This window comes from Gossypium hirsutum, chromosome D13, assembly GCF_007990345.1.
Source record: "Gossypium hirsutum isolate 1008001.06 chromosome D13, Gossypium_hirsutum_v2.1, whole genome shotgun sequence".
Classification (NCBI taxonomy): Eukaryota; Viridiplantae; Streptophyta; class Magnoliopsida; order Malvales; family Malvaceae; genus Gossypium; species Gossypium hirsutum.
This window is the reverse complement of record NC_053449.1, coordinates 18,322,507-18,342,080: the sequence shown is the minus strand read 5'-3', so window position 1 is coordinate 18,342,080 and position 19,574 is coordinate 18,322,507. Positions and strand designations below refer to the sequence as shown.

At 36.0% G+C, this 19,574-nt stretch overlaps 1 protein-coding gene and 1 non-coding gene across 2 annotated transcripts; both read left to right on the top strand.

Moving 5' to 3' along the window:
* Window positions 1–4,706: 4,706 nt before the first annotated feature.
* Window positions 4,707–6,443, top strand: LOC107919329 (bifunctional purple acid phosphatase 26). The gene is made up of 4 exons (XM_016848807.1): window positions 4,707–4,961; window positions 5,403–5,524; window positions 5,643–5,804; window positions 6,045–6,443. The coding sequence occupies exons 1-3, from the start codon at window positions 4,707–4,709 to the stop codon at window positions 5,797–5,799; spliced, it is 534 nt and encodes a 177-aa protein (XP_016704296.1). The 3' UTR covers window positions 5,800–5,804; window positions 6,045–6,443.
* Window positions 6,444–16,781: 10,338 nt separating this feature from the next.
* Window positions 16,782–16,888, top strand: LOC121225810 (small nucleolar RNA R71). The gene has a single exon (XR_005923714.1). It is a non-coding gene; the product is annotated as a small nucleolar RNA R71 (small nucleolar RNA).
* Window positions 16,889–19,574: the final 2,686 nt, after the last annotated feature.

Sequence of the window (19,574 nt, the reverse complement as noted above, 5' to 3'; positions counted from 1 at the left end):
GCTGCCAGTACAGGAAGACAAGATTTACTGTTTTTAGTCTACTCCGCTGTAAACTAAAAGAGGCAAGGATGGTGTCATCAATCTACTTCGCTGCCAATACAGGAAGATAAGATCTGCTATCCTCAGTCTGCTCCGCTACAAACTCAGGGAGGTCAGGCTGGTGTCTTCGATCTGCTTCGCTGCCAGTACAGGAAGACAAGATCTGCTATCTTCAATCTACTCCGCTGCAAACTAAGGGAGGTTAGGCGGGTGTCTTGGATCTGCTTCGCTACCAATACAAGAAGACAAGATCTGCTATCTTCAGTCTACTCCGCTGTAAATTTAGGGAGGTCAGGTTGGTATCTTCGATCTGCTTCGCTGCCAGTATAGGAAGACAAGATCTGTCATTTTCAGTCTACTCTGCTGTAAACTCAGGGAGGCAAGGCTGGTGTCTTCGATCTACTTCGCTACCAATACAGGAAGATAAGATCTACTGTTGTCAGTCTATTCTGCTGCAAACTCAGGGAGATAAGACTGGTGTCTTCGATCTGCTTCGCTACCAGTATAGGAAGATAGGATCTGTTATTTTCTATCTACTCTGTTGCAAACTCAGGGAGGCAAGGCTGGTGTCTTCGATTTTCTTCGCTGCCAATATAGGAAGACAAGATCTGCTATTTTCAGTCTGCTCTGCTACAAAATCAGGGAGGCAAGGCTGGCGTCTTCGATCTGTTTCGCTGTCAATAGAGGAAGACAAGTTCTGTTATCTTCTTCAATCCACCACTGCAACTTCAGTGGTATAGGATTTGTGGTTTCACTGATCTGTTCTGGGGAACATAACCTGTAGAATCCATTTCATGGGCCTATTTATGCCTAGTGATTAGAATGTTATGATTAGAATGAATCAAAATTTCCTAACCAGATGTGTATGCATGAATGCAAAATGTCATGAAAATGATATCTTAATGTTTGAGTTGTTATTGTTCGTTGTTCATTAAGGCCTCATTACCAACACGTCAGAATGCTATCTTGTCCGGTTGGTAACACTGTAATTTTTAAGGTTCAATCCACTGTAATTTTGGAGACATAAAAATTTGGATCATTTTTCTCCTACTGTAATTTAGGAGTATAAGGTTTGGCTCTTTCTCAATCCTCTGCTACTATAATTTGGATACAGGATATGAATCTCTTTGGTCACCTACACCATTCTTAGGGTGTCGTACCAAATGTTTATGCACAAGTGTAGAACTTTCTCTTCCAAGAAACCTCTTCTTATCACTCGGTGATCATTGCTTGTTTGTTCATTGAAGCTTTTTCACCAACATGACATCTTGTCATTTTGTTCAATCAATGTTTTGACAACAAAATTCAAAGGGATAGTCTTAATTTAGACTCTTCCTTCTCAGATATTTCCAAACTTTAAACTTGGTGAATTCTAAACAATAGTCTTGTTTCAGGTTCTTGTATTATTTAGAAACTTCAAGAGTAATAATCAAAACTTCTTTTGTGAAAGTATTACTAGTCCATTCATTATTCCAATGCAACATGCTTGCAAAAGATCATAACAATGGATAAAAATAGGGTTGATTTAGAATTATGACTCGAAATGGATAAATTATCAAGGATAGTAAAAATAAAGGAGGAATTAATTGGGAACACATATCTTGAAAAAGAATGAAGTATCCCAAGAACAACAAATTTAATATAAATAGTATAAAGACTAGGTGCCCCAGATATCGCAGCTTGAACTTCTTTGTACAAACTTTCTGAAGACCATTCTGAGTTTAACATGTGTTTAGGAGATCTACAGTACTCCGTTGATGCCCTAATATGTTGTCTACCCTTTCCTGTTGATTCAAGTATAGCAAGATCACCACATGCCCCAATCTAATCAACATTTGAGACGCCCTTTTCGGGTTTTCAACTCAAATCCCCTTTGGTCTCAAGGCGCCCTTTCCAGGTTTTCACCTTGGCCTCTCCCTTTTTTTTCTTCTTCTTATTATTTTTTTATGACTCAAAGCGCCCTTTGCAGGTTTTCACCTTAGTCTTTTTTAGGACTCAAAGCGCCCTTTTGCGGATTTTCACCTTGGTCCCTCCTTTTTCTTTTCTTTTCTTTTTCTTCTCTTTTTCTTTTTTTCATCATTTTTTCCTTTTTTTTTGAAAAATATTTTTTTGATTTTTTGATTTTTTTTTGGAATTTTTTTGATTGGATCTGTACTCATAGGATTAGGCAAGTCTTTTGATCAGAATCAATGCTTTTCAGATAAAGTCTTCCACACAAGATCTTTCACTTTCATTTTGTATGCGAAAGATCTTCTTTAGTATCAGGTTTCTCTTATAGAGCCTTCTAGGGAAAAATTTAACCATCACGGAAATATTTGGATCTTCCTCTTCAATCGGGATAAAAACCAACAAAAACTCGGAGAGATGGAAACTGGACTTCAATGGGCAAAACTATGATAAGCCAAAGAGAAAGGTGTTGCCTTGATAAAAATTTTCACTGTATCGTTCATAATGTTAATCTTGAGCATACTACAATTTTTTGACATCGTGTTGTTGTTCAGATTACGATGTCAGTGCTTGACCCGGGCATATCCTGGTATGACCATACGAAGACATCTTTGAACTCTTAAAGTAACTCAACAAGGTCTTGCTTTGTTTCTTCGGTTATGCGTGTTCCTTTAAGGTCACAATATTCATTGTTTCCTCATGAGATAAAATTTTCCTTCCTGCTCTACCATCCTCAACAAGTCTAGAGATAGGCTACAATCTATGTTATTTTTAAAGTCATGAAATCCCTCTAAACACATGTCTCACTCGAAAGGAGATTCTGAGTCTATAGCAGCATCATTCATGTCATTGATATCTAGGGACCTATTGTAGGTACAAAAGAATATACAAAGAATGTATGAATGTATGATTAATTATTTGTACAATATGATTATGAATGAATAAAAGAATGATGTGGAGGAAAATAAAAAAGAATGAAAGAATCGTAAAGAATGAAAGAACATTGGCTCAAAAATGATCGCAATGATGTATTTCATTAAAATAACAATGTTCAGACATGAGCCTATTTCACAAAGGAATTCTTATTTCCTCTAGGCTAAAAGCAACAAATGTGTTCTGAACATTGCTCTAAATAAGCTCTAAATTCTACAGAGATTTCTTTTGCAGTCCGATTGCTTAGAACACTCTCAGGTTTATAAGGGCGATAATATAACAAGGACCCTTTTCAGTTGTGAATGTTTCCCAACATTGTGCATATGTTTTTCTCTTTTTTGTCATCCATCATGCCTTGAATCCCACACACTATTGGGTCTCGTCCCACTTCTCGTGATGGAACTCACAATGGTTCCTTGCCTCTCCATGGTTTCCTCTTGAATCAGAAATAAGTAATCCCCTTCTTGCCCTCATGTTTAACCCATTATCAACATGATTGGGTAGCAGATTAGATGAGTTATCGAACTTGACGATACCCCTATTGATGAGCCTTTCAACTAGCTTTTTGAAAACGGTGTAGTTTTCTATTGAATGCCTCGTGATTCTTGCATGATATTCGCATTGGGCGTTTGTGTCGTATCCTTTAGGAAATGGGGGCTGCATGCGTTTCAAGTAGAAATGGGATACTATATGTGCTTCAAACAGGTTTTGATATAGCTCTTCATACATCATTGGTATAGGTGTAAACTAAAACCTTTCTGTATTTGTCCTCGTGTAAGATTCTTGCCTTGAAGGGCCCTGATGGCTAGCGATTACTGTCTTTGGCTTGCCTATAGTAATTGGTTTTGGGTATCCTTTACTATTCATGCTTGTGTTATTTACCTCATTCTTCCTCTTCCCCGGAGCTTTTAAGGTATTGACTTGGGAACTCCACTCTTGCCTTTTCTGTTTGTAACGATCTTCAAATTTCTTTAGGAACTCCACTCTCGCCTATTTTGTTTCTACAAGATCATCAAGGACCATAGGATTGGTTAGATTATCCCTCAGGTTGGAATTTGAGCCTATCGAGTAATTCATTGGTGTTAAAGTACCAGTCTGATATTGTTGGGGTCTGATAGTAAGGGGTACTCCTTGTGGACGAGCATCTGGCTGGACATGGACACTTATCGGGGTAAAACTTAGGGGATATGCAGGGTCTTCCTTATATTCTACAAAGTGGACCACTGGGTTTTTTCCTTCTTCTAACCCTCTCGCCAATAACTGAGTTAACTTGTTCATCATATTTCTTCGGCATTCTAGCATCTGATCCTTCATATCTTGTTGAAATTTGGTCAATTACTCTAGCATCTGTATTTTCATCTGCTCTAATCTCTCCAACCTTTGGTCCATTCCTTTAGTTTTTGCTCGAGTACCATAATGGTGCTTGGTTGGATGGTTGGTTTCCAGGTTAACTGAAATAATTTTAAATCAATTAGGCTCTTTTGAAGGACTTTAATGCATATGATGTCATGTAATGCAAATGCATGAAATGAATTTAAAAAGGCATCGATTCTAATTCAATTTCATTTAGAAAACTTTACTAGAAAACATATTTCTTTACATAAGATGGACTACAAATAAGGCCTTGTCCTAATGCTTAGAACTCTAATCTTCCTAAGTAACGAGGCTAACTCTTGTCCCCGATTTGATTCCAGCTCATACTTTACGCTTAGTGTATTGGCTTGTACTGCCAAAGTCTGCAAGTGATCAGCTACCTCTCGAATTTGAACCACAGCTTCTCCCATAATATGATATCTGTTTCTAACCATCACCCTTTTATAGTGAAATACACACCTCAATATGAGTGGCTTAGTGAAGAATTAAAGAAGGTTGACCGGGAGAAGACTCCTTGGCTTATTGTCCTTATACATATGCCAATCTACAATAGCAATGAAGCACATTTCATGGAGGGTGAAAGTATGCGAGCAGTCTTTGAAGAATGGTTCGTCCACCACAGAGTTGATGTAATCTTTGCTGGTCATGTCCATGCTTACGAAAGATCTGTATGATTCTATCCTTATAATTTCACTTCCCTTTTCTTCTTGTTCTTCTTAGCACTTCTTTTATTTTGCATCATCCGAAGAAGTTTTTATGCAGGCTTTTTAAATGATTAATTTGATGTTTTATCGGAAGAAAAATTTCTTAGCTAAAGTTGTAAAATCAAGTTAATTTTAGAGATATTTTATTTTATTTATAATTAGAGAGATCACTTTGCATTTGGAAATATGGAGCTGCCAAGCACAATTCCCAGTATATATCTATAAGAAAAAATGTAGAAGGGCTTTTAGTTCATCAGAGGTATCCATACTCTCAAATAGCAACATAAAACCCTCTTTATACTGAACTCTTTCATGCATAATTTGTTGTCCATTGTATGGGTCTATTTCAGTATAACGTCTATTTTATGGAAGGAAGGCTCATGCTTCTTTCCTCTGAATTTTCAGTATCGAATCTCAAATATAAGGTACAATGTATCAAGTGGCGAATGTTACCCTGTACCAGACAAATCAGCTCCAGTTTACATCACTGTCGGAGATGGTGGAAATCAAGAAGGTCTAGCTGGAAGGTTAGTTTGATGGCATGTTGCAATAAAGACAACAATGATATTTAGCTACCTGTTTACAGTTAATCTGTTACAAACTACATTCCTCGCTAAATTAAGCAAATGGTTTTTGATTCTGTAGATTTTTAGATCCCCAACCAGAGTATTCTGCATTCCGAGAAGCTAGTTATGGTCATTCGACACTGGAGATCCAAAATAGGACACATGCATTCTACCATTGGAACCGCAATGATGATGGGAAAAAAGTGGCAACTGACTCGTTTGTATTACACAATTAGTACTGGTGAGTACAATGAACCTTAATCTGCATAAGGCTGTATGTTAGATGAGGAAGCATCAAAGTCTACAGTGAAACAACTAATGGTCATTTCCAATAATTTTGCTGAAATTACCCCGTGCACGAAGCATTTTCAGAGTGTTTGCATGATATTATTAGCAAACTTTTCAGAACAAAATATGCAGTGAGTGATATATATTGTAGGAGAATTGATTCACTTGAAGATAAGGTTGTGTTTTGTTGCAGGTCAAGCAATCTGAGACGAAGAAAACTGAAGAAGCATCATTTGAGTAGCGTGCTTAAGAGTATTGCTTCTTATTGAGAAGATGAACTTTCGACTAGAGTATTTCATCTCTGGTACAGATTTGGTTGATTAAATTTCAGTAAGAAGATGAAAATGCCAAAATTAATCAAATCAAGTAAGCAAAGATGCTAAGGAGTTTTGGCATTTTCTTCTTTTTCTTCGAAATCATGCTTCAAAATGAACTCTTTAAATGGCTCATAAATTGTATGCTGTAGCTAGAATTATCACTGTTCATGAATTAGGTGGATTTACTTCGATTCTAAATCTCTCTTTTCTTTTTTGGCTACACCCACAGTTCGGGTTAAAATAAACAGGTCTGTGAAAAGCTTGCTGTTTGATAATTCCTGAATCTTCAATTGAGAACTTCGTAAATTCCCCATGCCACTGAAATGAGTTCATCTCTTGAATCTTCTTTTTGTAACCATCACCCTTGTATGGGAATTCACATTTAGCTAGTCCCTGAGTTACAGTTATAAACTGCCTTGACCTATACTGCCTAAGCACTAGGAACGGGGCATAACCAACAGCTCCCAACATTTCGAGTAGAGGGACCCAATCAAAATCACCGCACCGATACAAAATCTCATCCGGAAGCAACCACAGAGCTCTCCAGTCAACGTCCTCTTCTTGCAGATTTTGAAGAATTGCCATCCACTTCTCCTCTGAGATGTCGTCCCTCCTCAAGGTAGCTACTATGTCTTTTAGTGGCGAATAGTCAGAGAAGACCCGATACGAAACCTTATCAACTTTTCAGAAATGACTATGGAACCATTCGAGTAATAGCTGCGCACATTCGATGACTCTACCTTTACCCGCTCTCCGATAGGCATTTAGTAACCTGAATGTTTCTACAAAAATCACCAGAACTGGCTTAACCCTCTTATCAAGTCAGTCGAGCAAGTCAGTGACTACCTCATCAACATGTCCCAAAGCCTTAGGGAAGAAAACTAAGCCATATGTACTCAAAGAAAAGACCCCTACCCTCTTCTTCGTGTCTGGGCGTGCTAGAATTATATCTTTCAAATTCTTCCAAGTAATGCACTTACTATCCCCTTCTGTTTGATTCGAGCTACAACCCATTGCTCACTCATCCCGGTTATGTTCATCAACTTCTTCAAAAAGTTCGGTACATTTACAGCTCTTGAGTAGGCTCTGTCGACTTGAATCTTCGAACACCAAAATAAAGCCATGTATTCTTCTACCGTAGGCACTAAATCAACTTTCCCGAATGTGAAACAATTGTAGGTAGGGTTCTAAAATTGTATGAGAGCCCGAAATAGATGCTTGTCTATTTTCATATCAAGCAGATAAGGTAAATCCCCATAATTAGAATAGAATAGCTGTCTAACCTCATCGTTCCACTGATCCCAAATTTTATTCAACTCTTGCAAACTGTTCTTAGTTACACTAATATGTGTAAAATCCCACAATTCTGATACATATCCCTTAGCCAAACTATCATATTTCTCATGTTGTGTCGTTTCTGACCAAGTTCAGATAGCCGCATTATCTTCTACGTTATCAAGAAACCCTTTTTTCCATGGTAAGATTTCTATCTAGCAACCGAATATGAACCAACGCCTTTCATGATGAAATGTCATGTAGTTGAAATGTCATGTATTCAAAGTAAAACACAAAAAGTCAGTATTATGTATAAACATAGAATCCAGGACAACCAAGAAATAATAAAACACCTATTCGGGTATCTAATAAGGTTTGGGTGTAGTTCGTAAGGTTCACTACATGAGGTTTGGCTTCTAGGGCAAAGGCACTTGAACCAGCAGATTCCTCGATCCTCACCCATTATAGGCTTATGCGGACCGAGTTCGGTTCAGGGGAATACATTTCTCTTTGACTATACGGAGCTGAAAGTCTCACGAAGGCATAGGTACGAATGTATTCCGAAAGCGATCCACTATCCTATACGGAGGTGAAAACCTCACGAAGGATTAGTTTCTCACACCCAATTAGAGGGATAAAATCGACCAACTCATGTAAATCATAATGCAAAAGGGAATCATGAATTTTAAAACAAAATTTGATTTTTCAAATATAAGACAAAAATTAATCAATTTATGGCTCGACTCTCAAAACCATTCCCTAGTGGAGTCGCCAAGCTGTCGAAACCATTTTTAAAAAAAATAAAAATATACGATCGACTTTATAAAATGAAAATTGGGAGTCACCACCGATCCTTTATTGAGTTGTGATCGGAAAACAAATTTTAGGGAGAAAAATGGGTTCAGAAGTCTGTTACGTACGAGGAAGGATTAGCACCCTCGTAATGCCCAAAATTGGCATCAAATTGATTAATTAATGTCTTAGAGTCGAATATCGAAAATAAAAAAAGATTAAAAATAATTCTCTTTTTATGAATACCGCATTTCAAAACAAAACTTGGATAAAACTGAACTGGTGTGGAAGGCTTTCTCGTCTCGAGACAATAGATCATCATATCCCGTAAGTTAGAATGCGACGTTTGAATTCTCAAGAATAAGCTAACCTTCCAAAACTTTATTGAAATTTAGTAATTTTGCAAAACGAGATAGGTTTTAGCTGTTTTAGATCGACGAGAAAATTGAAATCCCGTAAGTTAGGGTATGATATCTCGAAGTTCCAAAGACGACTTGTAACCTGCTTTTAAATTTTTAAAGTAACATATGTCTTTTGAAAATAAAGGGTCATTTCAAATTAATAAGAAAATCGAGACCCTGTAAGTTAAGGTACGATTACTCGACACTTCGAAACGTATTTTAAAAAACAAAACAACTCAAAAAGTATTTAGTCGATTGACTTGACATAAAAAAACAATTAATATCGTTCACATGCATTGGGATTTGGTTTACGATGCGAATCAAGAAGTAAGAGCATAATCGCATGCATGGCGTAGGGATATATAACAAGAATATGAACAACATGTGAACACAGCAAGGCAAATTAAGGCATACATTTGTATACACATAGAAATTACCTCACATTATATTATGTTAAAACTAAAGCTAAAACCCAAAAGCTAATGAATTAAAATCCATTTTGAAAGAAAAGCCAAACTAATTATCACAAATATAATATATCAAACTAAAAAATATATCATGTGTATGTATATATATAATGAAAATAATTAAATATAATTCATGTATACATACAAAAAGAAATATTGTATAAGAAATATCATCATATAAATCTTTTAAAACATAGAAATATGTTTAAGTGAATCTAAGAAATATTACATATACTAAAAGGTTATTTAAAAAATATATATTATGTTAAATTAATATATATAAAATAAAATAAAATAGTATATTGTAAAATTAAATGATAACATATAATAATATAAAAAAGAAATAACAATACAAAATAGAATAAAATCCCGTATATAAAAAGTTTAATATATCCATATGAAAATATAATAGTAATAGTAATCATAATAATAATGATCATGATCATAATAATAATAATAATAATAATAATAATAATAATGATAATAATAACAAGAGTACAAAAACAATAGAAGGACTAATTTGAAATCAAGACTGAAATTTAAGAGCAAATTCGAAAATAATACATGGGTGCGAACCACATTGAACACGTGAATAACCAAGAGGGGTCAAAAGGGAAATTAATCCCTACCGTCCAAAACGCTGCGTTCTATTAGGGACTGAAATGAAACCAATGAAAAATTACATAGCCAAAATTAAAATAAAAAAGGACTAGATTGTATCCCGAAATAAAAGCAAAGGGGCTCGGCATGCAAATATCCCTCCACATACGAAAACGCACTGATCTAGCCGTATCTGGGTCGGGTCATCGGGTTGCTGGGTTATGATGTTAACACAGTGCCGTTTTATAGCCATTTAATCAGGCCCCAAACGGTGCCGTTTCACGCACCATACAAATACCATTTGAAGGCCCTAAAATTAAAACCCTCATCAATTTCTTTTTTTAAACCCTAGCCGAAATAGGGAACTCCTTTCCCCTCTGGCGCCGCAACCCCGAAAGCCCCTCCGGCTCTGATTTCAGACGGAGTGACCAGAGTCTCGACGGTGTGCTCACGATGGTAAGAACCTCTTTTCCTTTCCCTTTTTATTTTTGCCCCCGATTAATCGAAAACAAAAGCATTAAAATCACGACCGAAAAGAAAGAAAAAAGAAACAAAAGAAAAGGAATAAAATTCCAATTACCTTTTCAATTTTTGTTTTTCTTTTTTTCTTTTGTATTCAGTATGCGTGTAAACCATTACAAAGGCTCTTTGGCTAAGTTTTATAGCCAGATTTTTCAAAAAAAACGAAAACAAAAAGAAATCAAGAAAATACAACATTTGCCCTCTTTGTTGCATTATTTTTTGTTCCATTTGTAGGTACAGCGTACGGTGGCGGTGGACGTGGCGAGTACGGAGGCGCATGTGAGGGCGGAGGCTTGGCACCCGCGGAGGAGGGTTGGCTGCTGTGGTGCTAGGAGTCGAATATTGCTAAGGTTTCTTGCTTCTGTTTTGTGTTTTGGGCTCATTAGGCTAGAGGTTTTTTTTAGGCTAGTGGGCTAGGTTAAATTTAGGTTTTGGGCTTGGGGTTAATTGGGTTTGGTTATAATTTTGGGTTTCTGTTAACTATTTAATGGACTTATTTATGTAAATGGACTTTTAATTTTTGTTTTTATATTGGTTTTATTTATTTACACGGGACCGGGCAAATTGGGCTATTACAACAGGGATTTACGAATGGCAATGTTACGTTCGCGAACATATCCCCAAAAGATGGCTATTTCCTCTTGAGCTTTGCCAAAGTCAGTGAGAAGAATGTTTTGATGTTTTTCCAACACACCAAACTATTGTTTCAAACTTTTTACAGCTTCAATCATTCACTGCTCAAAGTAATCCTAAGGGGAGAAGATAGAGGTATGCCAGTTTACCTTGGCATTTGCTCGCTAGCCAGTTTCTGTGCAATGTGCATAGTAATAGCCCCTTTGTTAGGAAGGTGGCCTTCATTTTGTAACAAACTTGACTCTTTGTTAGAGTACAATAATCAGTGAGAAGAAATTTAATGTGCCAGCATTCTTTTGGGCACAATGATGAATCTCATGAAAGAAGATGTTTCCAACATTAATCTTTCGGCCCACCATTATGGCGTGGAGAAGCAATAATCAGTCCTTAGAGTTTTTAGCTTTATGTGTAGAAGGAATGAGACGAGTTTTTAAGAAATGGTACCAAATATTGAATTGAGGTTTCGACGAGATTCTATTGATGGTGTAACAATCATTTCTTGAGATTTTCCATTGTGTTCTCTCCACACAAACATCAATGAGAACCTGGGCTAAATGCTCTAGGGACATTATCTTTACAAAGTTAGCACACTTGCCAGGACCTTCGGATAATCCATATTGAGCATTGATAAAGTCCTTATCAAATAGAACTGATGCGCCACGCACGTATATAAATGCATTGTCAGGAAAGGTAATATGGGCATAAAACTCTTTCATTACATTTGGGAGGACACCATTAGGATGGTGACAAAAGATTACCCACCCATGCTTTGCGACAACTGATGAGACAACCTCTGTATACCCCATGAAGGGAGCATCTTGAAAAAAGAATCCTTTTCCCATGCAGAATGGTCGTTTGTAAATATTTTTATTGTATTTCTTCTTAGAAAGTTTACTAAAGAAGGTGCGTTGAGAGGCATAGGTTGAATCAGAAACCTTTTTAGAAGCCGTTGAAGAGAATATAGAAAGTCAAAAAATGAAAAAAAAAAGAGATTTGATTTCAGTTATGAGTGAAACAAAGAGTAAAAGCAGAAAAGAAAGCAGGATGAAAGTGTGGAAGAAAATTGAATTGGCTAGGTTAAAACGTGGCGGAGAAGAAATTGTGACTTGTGTGATAAGACTAACCTTAATCATGCGTTGAAAAGGCAAAACAATTAACATTAAGCAGGAAAAGGAAATGCAATTGATGCGAGTTGGGATGATTAAAATAATTTGGGCTAATGGCTCCAAGCTATACTTATTCTAGCCCAAAGAAAAACCTGTAACAAGAAGGAAAAATTAAATGAGTTTAGTGAATAAAAAAATAAAATTAAAATTAAATGAAGAAAAGTTTAAATGCAAGAGAGAAATTTTAATTATTCCGAAGACGAATGAAATTTTTGTCACGCATTAAAGGAGCTCCAAAATAATGTTTTAGGCGTTGACCATTGACTTTGAAAGTGGATCCTATTTTTCCATCTTTAACGTCTATAGCTCCATGAGGATATATACGCTCGAATTTGAATGGTCCAGACCATCTAAACTTTAATTTTCCAGGAAATAGTTTAAGTGTAGAATTGAAAAGCAAGACTTGTTGTCCGAGTACAAATTGCCATGGAAAAACTTTCTTGTCATGCCAGGGCTTTGTCTTTTCTTTGTGTAGTCTAGCTTTCTCATAAGCTTAGCTCAAAATCTATCTATCTCATTACGCTCCAATAGGTGATGAGTAGCAGCAACACCCCAGTCCATGTTTAGTTTCTTGATTGCCCAAAATGCTTTGTATTCTAGCTCAAATGGCGATAAGCCCACAAGGCTTCATCTAACCTTATTGACCAATCGCTGCGGTTGGGATTGACAACTTTCTCCAAAAATTTCTTGGTTTCTCTATTGTAAATTTTAGCTTGTCCATTTGTTTGGGGGTGATATGCCGTGGAAATTTTACGTTTAACCCTATATCTGTTTAGAACATTGGCAACTAATCTGTAGTCAAAGTGTAAGCCTTTATCACTAATTAAAGCACGAGGGGTACCAAATCTGGTAAAAATATTTGTATGTAGGAATCTCAACTAATTTGGTATTACTAATGGACCCGTGAAATCAATTCCCCAAACATCAAATAATTCCAGCTCTAAAATATTTTGTAGCGGCATCTCATGTCTTCTTGATAAGTTACCAGTCCTTTGACAATGATCACAGCTTTTATAAAACTCATTAGCATCTTTAAACATGGTGGGCCAATAAAAACCAGATTGGAGAACCTTTGCAGTAGTTCTCATTCTTCCAAAATGTCCACCATAAGGTGCAAAATGACAGTGATGTAGGATACTTTGAAATTAATCATCTGGAATACATCTTTGAATTACTTGATCTGCACATTGCTTGAATAGAAATGGCTCGTCCTAGTAATATTGCTTGACATTATGAAAGAATTTCCTTTGTCCTTGATGATTGAGGGCAGGTGGCACCAACCCACTGACTGAAAAGTTAACAATATCAGCATACCATGGCAATGCCATAGCTAACAATATTTGTTCATCAAGGAATTCGTCTTTAATCATTTGACCCTCACCATACTCATTCCCTGCTTCTAGTCGTGACAAGTGATTAGCTACTTGATTTTTCGTGCCTTTCCTATCTTTGATTTCAAAATCAAATTCCTTCAGTAGCAATGTCCATCTAACGAGTCTAAGTAAAATTGTGACTTTGGTGCCCACTAAATAAGTTTTGAATTTTTCAAAGGCATTCACCATTGCTAATAATTCTTTCTCCGTGGTGGTGTAATTGAGCTGTGAATCTGTCAGTGTGTGACTGGCATAATATAGCATGAAACATCTTAGCTTTTCTTTGCCATAGCACTTCTTCGATAGCAAAGTCACTTGCATCAAACATTAGTTCAAATGGTACAGTCCAATCTGGTGTAGTAACTATAGGTGTTGTAGTTAATCGTTCCTTTAACTTTTCGAACGCCTTTGAGAATAACTCATCAAAATGAAATGGTCTGTTTTGCTCCAAATATTGACATAGAGGCTTTGATATCTTAGAAAAATCTTTGATGAAGCGACGATAAATTCTAGCATGCGTGAGGAAGCTTCTGATTCCTTTCACTGAAGTGAGTGGTGGCAACTTTTTAATGACTTCTATTTTTACTTTGTCAATAGCAATTCATTGCTGTAAAATTTTGTGGCCCTAAATAATGCCCTCACAAACCATGAAGTGGAAATTTTCCCAATTCAACACCAGATTTGTTTCTTAACATCGACAAAGTACTGACTCCAAAATTTTTAAACAATCTTCAAAAGTGACGCTAAACACTGAGAAATCATCCATGAATACTTTAAGGAATTTGTCCACCATGTCGAAAACTATTACCATCATGCAATGTTGGAATGTTGCTGGGGCATTACATAACCCAAATGGCATTCTTCTAAAAGTAAATGTTCTATAAGGACAGGTGAATGTAGTTTTTTCTTTATCAATAGGAGATATGGCAATTTGGTTGTACCCTGAGTAGCCATCAAAAAAATAGTAGAAGGCTTTCCCTGTTAGTCTGTCCAGCATCTTATCTACAAAAGGCAAAGAGAAATGGTCCTTATTCATTGCTTGGTTGAGCTTTTAATAATCTATTCAAACTCTCCAACATGTGACAATACATGTGGGAATAAGTTTGTTGTTATCATTGCTGACTACTGTGACTCCTCCTTTCTTGGGACACTAGATAGGGCTCACCCAAGAGCTATCAAAAATTGGGTATATAATCCCAGCATCTAACCATTTGATACTCTCCTTCTTAACTACATCCTTCAAGACATGATTTAGTCTCCTTTTTTGTTCAATAGATTTTCCATGGAAATCTTCAAGTATTATTTTGTACATGCAAATTGCTGGGCTAATTCCCTTGATATCCACAATTGACCATCCTAAAGCTTTCTTGGATTTCTTTAAAACCTCCAGTAATTGCATCTCCTGGTCTGTTGTAAGTCAGCAAAAATAACTACAGGTAGTGTATCGTTTTCTCCCAAATAAGCGTACGCCAAAGGCATTGGTAATGGCTTCAAATCTAGCATCGGTGGATCTTCTATTGATGAACAAGGAGGGTTGAAAGAGCGACCTGATAAATTTAATGATTCAAAGCTCCTTCTGCATCCATTTTCAAATTGCTGAGTTTCCATCAGTTCTTCAGATTCTTCAGTCAAATCTGTTTCATTTAATTTGATAGAGTCTGTATCAAAATTGTTGTGCATATGTCCTGCAAATTCTTCCTAAATAACAATGTCAACAAATTCTACAGCATGGCATTATTCATCAAGGTCTGCACACTTTAAAGCATTAAACACATTAAAAGTCAACTACTGATCATTAATTCTCATGGTTAACTCACATTTCTGTACTTCAATCAATGTTCTACCAGTTGCTAAGAAAGGTCGTCCAAGTATTATAGGTACCTTTTTATCTGCTTCACATTCCAGAATAATAAAATCTACTGGAAAGATGAACTTGTCAACTCTTACCAATACATCGTTAATTTTACCTTTTGGATGGACATATGATCTATCAGCTAGTTGTAGTGTGACTGTAGTAGGTCTTTCCTTTCTTATCCCAAGTTTCCTGAAAACAAACATAGGCATTAGATTGATAGTTGCACCTAAATCGCATAATGCTTTGCTTACAAAATGGTTTCCAGTTGAACAAGGTATAGTGAAACTCCCTGGATCTTTTAATTTTGGTGGTAGTTTGTTCTTCAACATTACTGTGCACCCTTCAGTAAGTACAATAGTTTCGAACTCCCCTAACCTTCTCTTCTTAGATAGGATATCTTTCATGAATTTCACATAGTTAGGTATTTGTTCTAATGCTTCCACCAAAGGTATATTGATGTATAATTTCTTCAAGACCTCTAGAAATTTTTTAAATTGAGCAGCTTATTTCGACTTTTAGAAATCCTGGGGAAAATGTGGCAATGGCCTTCCTTCCATTTGTTGAGGTTACCTTGCCATGGCATTTGTATTGGCTCGACAAGATGAATTCGCTTCTATATCCTTTTGTCCACTCCTATCTTTTGTAGTTTGTTCCACTTCTGGTTCAAAAGTTGTGCTTCAAGGAACTTCGAAACTTTCCTCCTCAGACAAGGCATCCTTCACAACTCTTGGAAACTGAGTGCCACTTAGGAGTGTTATGGCTTTACATTGTTCTTTTCCTTGAGATCTAGAACTTTCTGTATCATTAGGGAATGCTCCTTGTTGTTTGGAGCTTAATACAATGGTAATTTGTCCCACTTCATTTTCCAGAGCACTTAAAGAGGTTGGTTGGATCTGAATAATTTAATCATTCTTAGCCATATACTATTTTAATAAAGCTTCCATAGTTGATGTTAAAGATGATGAACTTTGTTGCACATTTTGCCGCAACATTGGTTGACTGTGTCCAGGTGGTACACCAGCCACATTCTATCTATAAATAGTGTTGGCATTTCCCATTCCCTGGTTACTCCAGTTGAAATTTGGATGTTGCTTCCACCTAGGATTGTAGGTGTTGGCGTAGGGATTGTTGTTGCTAAGATTAAAATTTATCATGTAATACATAGAGGATGGATTAGATGGACATTCATCGAAAACATGATCTTCTCCACAGTATACACATGCTAGTTCTGCAATCTTCATCTCCTGCATTGTAGAGGGTCTTTTCAAAGTTTTAATAATATTCGTTAACGATGATAAAAGAGCTATTAATGGTGTAAACGCATTAAGTTCCATTGCTCCAGCAACTCTTCTACTAGTACCAACTTTGGTAGTGGGGTATTGCTAATCATTGTTTGCTATTCTTTCCAGAATTTCATATGCTCCATTTAGGATTTCTTAAGCAACGTCCCATTAGTAGATGCATCCAACACCATTCGTGTATAAGCATTTAATCCATTCTAGAACATTTCCATTTCTGTCCAATGCTGAAAACAGTGCATCAGGCATTTTCTAATTAATTCTTTGAAATGCTCCCATGCTTCATATAATGTCTCATCTTTAGATTGTCTGAATGATGTAATATCATTCCTCAGCTTGGTATTCATGTTGGGAGGATTGTACCTAAGCAAAAATCTCTAACACAGTTCATTCCAAGACGCCACCGTACTTGATGGTAATGTATTCAACCATGATCTGACACGATCTCGCAATGAATAAGGGAATAATTTTAATCTAAGGGCAACTTCAGGAACACCCTGCTGCCTGAATGAGTTATAGACTTCAAGAAAAAGTCTCAAGTGCAATCTGAGATCTTCAGTTGGTAAACTACTAAATTGCCTTACCGTCTGGAGCATCAGAAACATTACTTGTTTTAATTCAAAGTGTTGAGCTTGAATATGTGGCCTAATAATTCCTAGACTTAGATCACCCAAAGTAGGTACTACATGTTTCTGATGGGTCTATCTCTATCATTTAAGATTCGAGGAATAACAACATTCCTTTCATTCATGAGTACCTAATCTTCTGTTGTTAGATCATTTATAGTCCTCTCCATTTCTCTTAATATTTTCCTTCTTCGCCTTAATGTCCTTTCAATCTCAAGATTAAAACAATATTTTGAATCCTCTTGAATACTTCTTCTCACGCACTAGTACAAAACCTCAAAAATAAAATAAAATACTAATTAACTATTCTAAAAAAATAACAAGAATAATAGCAAATCAACCTTTCACTTGTTACGTGTAAATAACTAATGCAATTGTACAAGTGTACACATCATTCAAGTAATAAAGAGATAAGTATTGTCTCCATAGGGATCGAAAATTGGTAAGAAATTGATTAAGTTATTATAATCCTAATAACTATACTAACTAAATAGCAGGAAATACCCTTAAATTGAATAAGATATTGGTATAATGAATTAATGTAATTTAATGCTAAAAAAAGAATTGATATGTCAAATAAAGTGTAGTGGCAAATTACAGAGAAAAGCAAGAGTAATTATATTGTTAAATGAATAGGGCTAGACTTATTCAGGTGAAATGCTCATATCAAAATAATGTCATGGAAAAATATTGTCTAATCAATTGCTTAGAGAATTACTACTATAACCTGTCTCTTTCGATAGCTAGACTTAGGGTGAGTTTGGATGGGCGGTGCGTTTACCTGCGGTTAGTGTAAAAATAGCGGTGGCAGTGAGATTAGACACTGTAGCGATACTGTAGCTTGAGACAAAAAGTAAGCTAAACGCACCGTGCCGCACCCAATCACCCATCCAAACCCACACTTAAGCTAAAAATCTAAGCTAATGTATGTTTACAGAACTTTGAATTAATAACTATTATTAACATTCTTCTCTACACAATTGGCAACATCTATTCGCTTGTATCAAATGATTCTAGATCTAGTATATTTAACTTTTTTAGAATTAAAAATACATCTGTGAACAAAACATACAATCAACTATGTCTAAAGCTTGGATTCATGTATTTAAAATAGGCATCAATCGAATGAAATAGTGATATAGCAATCTCAAATCATGAGTATTAAAGATGATAAACATCCACCCAAAGAACTCCAACCCAGAAAAGATTTTGTTCGTGGGTGGAAAAGTAAACACCAAATTTAAATCATTAACATTTAAAGAAATTTGAATAACAAAAATAAGGAAAACTAAAGGCAAAACTGTAAGATTTCTCGCCATAGTCCAACTTCTCTTTTATCTTCCGATCATACGTGAAGCCAAGATAGATGTCTCTTCTCCTTCTTCACGTCTGTATTCTAGTCTCTGTAGTTGCTACCCTTTTTTTCTTTGAAATTCTCCAAGGGAGTTTTTTCTCTAAGCAGAGAGAGGATTGCTGTCACTAGTCTCTTTCTCATGTAAAGTTTCCTTTCCTTTTTTATTCTTTTCTCTCCTTTTTTTATTGGGTAGATCTGTCGCACTTCAGCACACATTTTTTATTCCTCTTTTCTGGTTGGTTTTTTTGGTACATGGACATTTTTCATGTTAGTTGAGAGTGATGTGGATAGAGTGTTGATTCATCTTCCCGGAATTGCCATGGACATTTTGTTGGCAATCAATCTTACCAATTGCCACGATAATGTTTCACTTCCCTTATTTTCCCTTTTCATCTTCTTGCTCTTCATGCACCTGTATTCACACAAAACCAAACCTTTTCTCCCCAAGTGATAAAAGTTACAAATAATGACCATTATATCACAATCCAAGCTTTGTTATGCAATTTTCTAAAAATAGCCTAAAAACGCAAATATATTCACCTAATTACAACTAATTAATTCTATTTAGAGGCCTTAAATATAACTCTTTTCAAGAGTTATCATGTTTATGAATGAGTCTTAATGTGCTTTCAGTAACTTATGTATGTTTGTGAAATTGTGAACCTAATAGAACCCTCTACAAGTAAAGAAAAGGGAAATGCGAAGCTTGTTTGAAGCTTTCAACAAACTAGTGAGCGTTCAGGGATCGCCACATGTATATGCGAACCATAGTGTTAATCGGTAGCTTAGGGCTTTATCCTAAGTTTTGAGAGTAAGTCTTCTCTAAAATCTATTTTGTGATTGTGTTAAATATGTGTTTTTATGAACAGTGATATGCGAGCTTTATATTACGAGCTAGACATAAACAGTGTTCTGCATGCTTCTTGTAATTTGTGAGCTCTATATTTAAGAAAATGTTTTGATAATATAATCTTTTGTAACCGTTGGATATAATAGCATGCCATAGTACTGTAAGTACTCACCCTTGTGTATTATGATTTGGGT